This window comes from Mus musculus, chromosome 6 (assembly GCF_000001635.26).
Source record: "Mus musculus strain C57BL/6J chromosome 6, GRCm38.p6 C57BL/6J".
Taxonomy (NCBI): Eukaryota; Metazoa; Chordata; class Mammalia; order Rodentia; family Muridae; genus Mus; species Mus musculus.
In genome coordinates, this window is record NC_000072.6 from 85,422,846 (window position 1) to 85,431,561 (window position 8,716).

General features: G+C 48.5%; 1 protein-coding gene across 2 annotated transcripts; it reads left to right on the plus strand.

Annotated features, from left to right (window-relative positions):
- The first annotated feature begins 1,040 nt into the window (after nucleotides 1–1,040).
- Nucleotides 1,041–6,032, plus strand: Noto (notochord homeobox). 2 transcript variants are annotated; one of them, NM_001007472.2, is made up of 3 exons: nucleotides 1,041–1,509; nucleotides 2,553–2,764; nucleotides 5,112–6,032. In NM_001007472.2, the coding sequence occupies exons 1-3, from the start codon at nucleotides 1,146–1,148 to the stop codon at nucleotides 5,256–5,258; spliced, it is 723 nt and encodes a 240-aa protein (NP_001007473.1). In that variant the 5' UTR covers nucleotides 1,041–1,145; the 3' UTR covers nucleotides 5,259–6,032. The 2 variants fall into 2 exon arrangements, with proteins under 2 accessions (NP_001007473.1, XP_006506419.1); XM_006506356.4 differs by lacking the exon at nucleotides 2,553–2,764 and having other exon boundaries at nucleotides 1,054–1,509; nucleotides 5,112–5,428.
- Nucleotides 6,033–8,716: the final 2,684 nt, after the last annotated feature.

Genomic DNA, 8,716 nt, shown 5'->3' on the forward strand with positions numbered 1-8,716 from the left:
TTTGCCTTCCTGGTCCTGTGGTCCCCCACTTCCAAGTGCCAGGATCACTGGAGAGTGTCATCACAACCCCTTGTTTATTTTGCTTTGTAAAGCAGGTGTGGCCTTGGACTGTAGATCTTCCTCCTTCAGCAATCCCTGGGCCAGCAGGAAGGACCTTTCTAACAAGACCCTGTGTTGAGGGCAAGGGTATTCAGAAAAGACCTCAGAGGACGTGGTAACAGCAGCAGCTTCAGGAGTCTAGGAGACTCACTTTTCACTACGATACGATGTTTACACACTTTAAAATTCCAGTCCTTAAGTAGATCTACTCAGGGCTTCTGCTCTAAGAGGGGTCTCCCAGGAACTCAGCGTAGAGAGTGTACTTAGCAGGTGTCCCAGCTGCAGTGAGGAAGTGCACAAATTTAATTGGGAAGAGGGTGAAGATTAAGAAAATCAGGACAGCAGGCACTGCCCCACCCTTCTGAGATCATTGTTCCCCACACCAGCAGGGGAGACTGGCATCACAGATGTCATGAGCAGGCAAAGGACCTTCATCTAGGATCATCAGAGAGCCACTTCGAAGCCAAGCACAGTAGCACGTATCTGCAATCCTAGTACTTGGGAGGCTGAGGCAGGCTTGCCATGATTTTGCCATGAGCTGTGACTTGGAGGACAGCCTGGAAGGCAGAATGAAGAAGGAACAGAGGAGGAGTGGGTGGTTTGGCAGAACATGCCTTTAATCACAGCAATCACAAGGCAGAAACAGGTGGATATCTGTGAGTTCAAGGCCAAGGCTGGTCTACAAGGTCCAGGATAGCCAGAGTTACAGAGTAAGACCTTCTCAAACAAAAGAGGGAGAAGGAGGGCACCACAGTGAGCTGTAGTAAATTCAAAGTACTTTCCCCAAAGCACTGGAGTGGAGGAGACCCCCTTCTCCGCCTCCCACCCCTGTCCTGGTGGGATGCAACCTGCCTGGCCTCAATCAGCGATGATTAAGTCAGGCCTTCGCCCCGCCTCCTCCCACCCGCTAAGTTTAAGAGTCCTTGCAAACAGCTGGCCCTAGGGATCCTGATTCACAAGTCTCCCGTTCCTTTAGTAAGGTGACCACCTCTCTCTCTCCCATTGAGCTCCTTGCACAGCCTGGGAGGTCCCCTCAGGGTCGCGCAATGTCCAGCCCTGCTCCCTCAGGCACTCAGGTCCAGCCCGGGAGCCTGCGCCCCTGTCCGGGAGCTGTTTCCCCAGTTGTCCCGCGCCGACTAGCTCGGGGACGCCTGGAGTCATCCTTCTCTGTCGAGGCCATCCTGGCGAGACCCAAGACCCGAGAGCTGGCGGCCACCTCTCTGCCGCTCTCTACCTGCACCAGTCTGAACCTCCTCGGTGCGGTGTCGCAGTACGGGGTCCTGCCCTGGGTGTGCTCCACAGGGTCTTGGCTGCCTGCCTACCTGAGCGTGGGCGTCTACCCGCTGTGCTCCATGTCCTGCGTGCCCGGACTGAATGTCACTCACCACCAGCAGGGCCTCAGGCTCACAGGTATCAGTATGGAAGCGGTGGCAGATAGCATCAAGAGGGAACTTCTGGAGTTAGCCCAGGGTGATGGTGTATGCCTGTAATCACTGCTGTGAGTTCATGGTTGTACTAATCCTGTCAAATCCAGAAGACAGCTTTTCACATCGTTCCTTCACATCCCCCTGACTTTTCCATACTTCTGTGTGTGTGTTTTCAACTTGTATTCATATGTGTGCAGGTGAGTGCACATGGATGTGGATATCAGTGGTCAACATCAGCTGTCTTCAATACTTTTCAGCTTCCCGAGAGCTATTTACACTTAAGTACAAGAGGCTGTAAGCTATTGGACATGGGCTCCAAAACCAGGAGCAGCAGCAGAAGAAGAATTTCTCTTAATTGCCAATCTGTCTCTTTAGCCCTTTTCCATCTTAGTTTTGAGATAGGGCCTCTCACCTAACCTGGAGTTTTCTAATTGTCTAGCCTGGCTGGCCAAACATCTCCCCAATGATCCTCCTGTCTCTACTTCCTCAAAGCCTTTATTTATTTATTTATTTATTTATTCGTTTATTTAACGTATGAGTACACTGTTGCTCTCTTCAGACACACACCAGAAGAGGGCATCGGATCCCATTACAGATTGTGAGCCACCATGTGGTTGCTGGGAATTGAACTCAGGGCCTCTGAAAGAGCAGTCAATGCTGTTAACCTCTGAGCCATCACCCGTCAAAGCCTTTTTAAAAAACAAACAAACAAACAAACAAACACAAACTTAGTGCTAGGGATCAGAACAAACATGTCCCTCCCTTCAGCTGACTCCTGAGTGTCACCTATAGTCATGGTTTAAAATACCATCTCTAAGCTGGCTGCTAAGATTTATATTCCTCGATCTTGTACCATTTTCTGGCTGAGTCGTCTCCCTAGCTTTTATGGGGTTATTTCTACACAGCCTCTACCACTCTCTCCTAGATCACAGGCCAAGGAGAAGGAAGGGCCTGGAGTTTTCTTTCTCTCCTACCATGTGTGGGCAGGTGGTTGCTGGCTGAAGTCTGCTCTTGGTTTCTCTTTAGGATCAGAGCTACCTTACTGTCTAGGCCCTCTGAAATGGGCACCCACCGTGGACCTTCGGGACCACGGGACCGAGAGACACACAAAGAGGGTTCGCACAACGTTTAACTTGCAGCAGCTGCAAGAGTTGGAGAAGGTGTTTGCAAAGCAGCACAACCTGGTGGGGAAGGAGAGAGCCCAGCTGGCTGCCAGGCTGCACCTGACGGAGAATCAGGTGAGAGCAGGGACGAGGCTCAGGCTGTGTAGGGGGCATCTGATACCCTTGTAGTAAGGGATGGGAAGATGATATGACCTTTTTCCTCTGAGCTAGGATGATGAGGAGAGAGCCCCCCCTTTTTAAAAACACATTCCCTATGTAATATTCCTATCGGGAGTCACATTATAAACATAACCAAAGGTTCCTCTAGTGCTTCCTCCTTTTTATGTGTGTGGGTTGCATATGTGCATATATGTTTTTGCATGTGTGTAGGCACACACATGTGTGTAAGTATGTGTGTATGTGTGGGGCCTGAGGTTGATATCAATAATCATTTTTTGGTAGTGAAAGAGATGGCTCAGCTGTTAATAACACTGGTGGGTCTTCCAAGGGACCCAGGTTCAATTTCCAGCACCCACATGTTAGCTCACAACTGTCTGTAACTCCAGTTCCAGGGAATCTGACACCATCACACAGACATACATGCAGGCAGAACACCAGTACACATGAAATAGAAAAAAATTATACACACACACACACACACACAAGTGTCAAGCCCAGAGCGTTATGTGTGTGTGCTAGGCCAGGGCTCTGCCAACTGATCTACATCCCAGCCCCCTATTTTCCCTTGAAGTTATCCCAACATGATGATTTTCCCGATGGTTCATCAAGATATCCTTGTTGGGCCAGGCGTGGTGGTGCACGCCTTTAATCCCAGTACTCAGGAGGCAGAGGCAGGTGGATTTCTGAGTTCGAGGCCAGCTTGGTCTACAAAGTGAGTTCTAGGACAGCCAGGGCTATACAGAGAAACCCTATCTTACCCCTCCCCCCAAAATACCAAAAAAAAAAAAAAAAGATATCCTTGTTGTCAAGGCCAACAAACATGTCCCTCCCTTCAGCTGACTCCTGAGCATCACCTATAGCTATGGTTTAAAATACCCTCTCTAATCTGGCCACTAAGATTTATATTCCCAGTCTATCCTTCTCTGCTAGGATTTGCACATTATCCTAGGCAAGTCCCTACCACTAAACTACATCCTCAGCCACTAACTCTTTAAGTTTTCACTTAGACATCTCTAGGAAGGCATTGCAAACTTTACAAAACCTCAATTCTTGTCTCCCCTCTATCTGTTTCTCTCCTCATTCGGTCACTCCACCCACCTGGTTACTCACAAAGGAAGTCATCCTAGATGGGATTGCTTCTGTTTTCCCACTGTCCCTGCTTTACATTCCTACACCCCCAGCTCCCCTTGGGTTACTGCAGCAGCCTCCATCCAGCCTCCACACACCAGCCAGCTGTGCAGTTACTTCAGGATGATGTCACATCCCATTCACAAGCCTCAAACTTGATTTTCCCTCCCTTTGGCCTTCAAGGTTGGGTGTCCAGGCTCTTGCTGACCTCTCCCTTTCTCCCTGGCAGCCATACTTCTCTTTCTGGTCTTCGAGTTGAGTTTGATGTTAACTGAAAGCCATTCCATAGGCTGTCCTCCTGCTCCACCCAGTCAGCTGCTCTCTGCCCCGACCAGGATGGACCCATCTTCAAAGAGCTCCCCCAACCCAAACCTCTGTTTGTAACTCCTCTTAGATCTATTATATCTCCTTATTTCTTCTTCTTCTTCCTTCTTCCTCCTTCCTTCCTTCCTTCCTTCTTCCTCCCTCCCTCCCTCCCTCCCTCCCTCCCTCCCTCCCTCCCTCCTCCTCCTCCTCCTCCTCCTTCTCCTCCTCCTTCTCCTTCTTCTTCCAAGACAGGATTTCTCTGTGTAGCCCTGGCTGTCCTGGAACTCACTTTGTAGACCAGGCTGGCCTCAAACTCAGAAATCCACCTGCCTCTTCCTCCCAAGTGCTGGGATTAAAGGCATGCGCCACCACCGCCTGGCTATATCTCCTTATTTTCATTGGTCCTTCTCCCACTGGATGGTGAGCTGTAGAGGACAGGGGTCATGCCTCTGTGCCGTCACTGTCACAGTCACCTGGTACAGCACCAGCACACTGTAGTCATAAGCACTCACTGGGGCTAGAGACATAGCTCAGTTGGTAGAGTGCTTGCCTCAAATGCTTGAAGTCTTGGATTCCGTTTCCAGTACCACCTACAGTGGGGACAGTAGCACACACTTGAAACCCCACACACTTGAACCCAAGTGGAGGCAGGTGGACCAGGGATCCAGGGCTATCTTGAGCTACATAGCGAGTTTGAGGCTAGCCTGGGTGAAATGAGACTTGGTTAGAAAAATAACTACAAAGGTACAGACAGGGATGGATGTGCGGTGACTGAGAACTTAGGAATGACATTTGGGAGGAGTGAGAGTGACGGGTAAAGGGGTCTGCTGGTCAAATTCTGATGCCTGCTCATTGCCTCCAATTATAGGTGAGGATCTGGTTCCAAAATCGCAGGGTGAAGTATCAGAAGCAGCAAAAACTGAAATTGCCTTCCTCCTCTGTCATGGAGGAGCCCTCCAGCAGCTCAGATGGCAACATCCAGAGTGAAGATGCTGAGTTGGGAATTGGCAGTTAAGGACCGAGCAAGAGGCTTTAGTTATATGGGCTAGTTCTTCCTGTGGTACCTGCTGGCCCTCCCTGTCCCACATCTCAGTGAAGAGCTTCCTTAAGGTCAAAGGACACCAAATGTACTTGGACAATCAAGCAAGGGAACTCTGGAAGCAGCATAATGGATTGACCTATGTCCTTGGCCAGGTTTTATGTCTTGCGGATAGAGGTATATTGATAACTTACACATCTCTCCCAGGGTGAGTTAAGGTCTGTAAAGCACTTACAGAGTACCAGCTGGTGAGGTTTATGGGATAGACGCTGTCCCAGCTCTGCCCTGAAGATGGATTCATCAGCTCTCTCCTGGCCTGGCTATGGAGAATAGGCAGCCTTGAATCAGCATCACAGTGTGGAAAGACTCTCCCCAAAGTCTAGAGAGAAGGAGATTTCTTAGCTCGCTTCAAACAAAGTTTCCTGCATTTCAACCCTATTTCTTTTCCTCTTGTCACCCTCCTCTGTATCTGGGGATGACTTTGGATTCCTGACCCTCTACTTCCCACGTGCTGGGATTACAGCTGCTTTTTTTTTTTTTTTTTTTGGAGGGGTGGGGAGATTACAGATTCTCATTATGTGGCACAGATTGGCTTCAAATGCATGGAAATTCTCCTGTTTTAACCTCTCTAGTGTTGAGGTAATGGGTAAAAGCCTCCATGCTTTGCCCAAAGTTTTCTTGTCTGAGACTACTTTCAATAGGAGTCCATGTCATAGTGAGCTCAGGTTTATGGTAACTGGTTCCTTGGAACAACAAGCTACTTTTTCCTCTGAAGCCCCTACCTTTTCCCCCATGAATGTATGTTGACCAAATTTTGTCATTTTTCACCCAGTATTGACAATACATTTCTTCCTCCTTGAATGACCCTTGGGCACTGGTTGGTTTCTTGCCAGGAAGCCTGCCGAGAGCTTATTCTTGTGAAACCAGCTTCTGACATTTAAGAGCTGGTTTCTGTACTGAAGACTGCCCACCCACAGTTCCTGGGTTGAGGTGAGGTGATGGGGTAAAGGAAGGGTTGAGCTTTCTCAGTGAGGTTGTTCTCAGGGCCCAGCTTTCTGGGGAAAGAGGAAGGAAGGTGGGTAGTGGGAGGTGAGCCTGTAAAGAACCCAACATACAAGACAGTGGGCTTTAGCCAGGTGTACACATACCTTTAATTCCAGCGCTCTGGAGGCAGAGGCCAGCCTGGTCAATAGAGTGAGTTTCAGGCCAGCCAGGGTTACACAGAGAAGGCCTGTCATGAACTTGTAGACATTAAATGGTAGGTTTGAGGGAATCCAGAGCCTTGCCTCGAGAAGCCATCCTTTGGAGCTGGACAGTACAGTACACACCTGTAGTCTTAGCACCAGGTAGGCTAAGGCAGAAGGATGGAGTCAGCCAGAGCTATCATAGTGAGTCTGAGGTAAGCCCAGAGTAAATAGCCAGATGCTGTCTCAAAAACAAGGGCTGGGAGAAGGCCTAACAGGTACAGATCCTTGCTGCCAAACGGAAGATCTGAATTTGATCCCTGGAACCTCCATGATGGAGCGAGAAAATCGTCTCCCCCCGTGCACACACCCACACACAGACACACTCACAGAATAGCTGTAAGAAAAAACACGTATAAAAACTGGAGAGATTGCTGAGCATTTAAGAGCACTTGATCTTGCAGAGGACCTTGGTTTGATTCCTAGTATCTATGTGGTGGCTTATCCAGTTCAGGGGACCCAAAGCCCTTTTCTGACTTATGCAGACACCAGGCACATACAGCCAAACATTCACACAGGTAAAAAATAAATAAAATGTATGAAGACAATAACAAAAAGAGGGGGAACCCTGAAACTTTTTTTTCATATCTCTGGGAAATCCTTCTGAAGGCTGGGCTCAGAAGTCCTATTCACCAGAGGAATTCAGCCATAGTTGTCTATCTCCTTCAGGAACAACTGGTCCATTGTGTGTGTGCACACCCATTCATGTTCATCAGAGGCCAGAGGGTCTTAATTACCTTCTTTTCTTTTCCTTTTGAGTCAGGCTCTTCTGTTGAACATAGAGCTAGCCCACTTGACTAGGCTAGTTGGCTGGGGAGCCCATGGTGTCACCCTGCCTCTACCACCTCGACCCTAGGATTGATATCCTGTTATGTGGGCGCTGGGGATCAAACCCAGGTCCTCGTGCTATGTGGCAAACACAGCCACAATTGGCTCACTTAAAAAAAAAAGTCACTGCTGGGCAGTGGTGGCGCACGCCTATAATCCCAGCACTTGGGAGGCAGAGGCAGGCAGATTTCTGAGTTCAAGGCCAGCCTGGTCTGCAGAGTGAGTTCCAGGACAGCCAGGGCTACACAGAAAAACCCTGTCTCGAAAAACAAAAAGTCAAATTTAGGAGTCAGAGGCAGGTGGATCTCTGAGTTTGAGGCCAGCCTGGTCCACATAGAGCTTTGTGGGCATTGGTGGTGGTGGTGGTGGTGGTATATGCCTTTGATCCCAGCACTAGGGAGGCAGAGCTTTATTGAGTTTGAGTTCCGCCGCCTGTTCAGAGTGAGTTCCAGGACAGTCAAGGCTACACAGAGAAACATTGTATCAAATGCAATGCCCCCCTCCCCACCAAGAGAGAACTTGTCTTAAAAAAAAAAAGACAAAAACTCAATCACTTACTAAACAATTACTAAGTTATCTCCCCCACCCCCTAAAGTCACTATGAAACGATAGCAGAGCAGACACAGGTCCCCTGTCAACTGGAATAGTCAACTGGGACACAAAACAATAAAAGGTATAGTAGTCAGGTCTAGTTGCAGAAATAGACCTGTCCTCTCTCCCAGCCTCGTGTACATTCATTTTTTGTGTCTACTTAAGGGGTCCTCATATGTGAGGTCCATTTATTACTGCTCCATAAACCACACTCTGCAATGTCAAGAAAGTCCCCAACTACTCTGAGGCACTGATCCAACCTAGTTATTTATAGAAAAAGGAAATCATTTTTTCTTCTTTTTCTTTTTTAACTTTATGCATGTGATTGATTTGCCTTTATGTATCTATGTGCCTGCCTGGTGCCTGAGGAGGTTGGAAGAGGGGTCATCAGAGCCCCCAGAACTGGAGTTACAGATAGTTGGAAACCAGTATTGGAAACCAAACCAGGATCCTCGGCTAGAGTATCACGTGCATTTCTCTTTCAGACAGGTTTCATGTACTCACTACGTAGTTGAGGGTTGACCTTGAACTTCTGGTCCTCCCTGCCCTCACCTCCTGAATGCAGAGGTTATAGGCATAGTCGGAATGCTGGTTTTAAGCAGTGTTGTGGCTCAAAGTTCTGCACTCATGTGTTCAAAGCAAATCTCTCCCAAACATAGAATAAAAATGTTGCCACCAGAGGGAGGGAAAAATTTTAAACCGAGTGAGCCCAGCATCCAACCAGGATGGAGGGTCAAAGCAAAAATAAGACAGTCTTCTCTGGGTCTAAAA

Excerpts from the sequence above, each read along its gene's own strand:
- Noto (NM_001007472.2), top strand. The coding sequence starts at position 1,146 with ATGTCCAGCCCTGCTCCCTCAGGCACTCAGGTCCAGCCCGGGAGCCTG. Across the intron at positions 1,510-2,552 it reads GCAGGGCCTCAGGCTCACAG|GATCAGAGCTACCTTACTGT; the intron begins GTATCAGTATGG and ends GTTTCTCTTTAG. Across the intron at positions 2,765-5,111 it reads TGCACCTGACGGAGAATCAG|GTGAGGATCTGGTTCCAAAA; the intron begins GTGAGAGCAGGG and ends CTCCAATTATAG.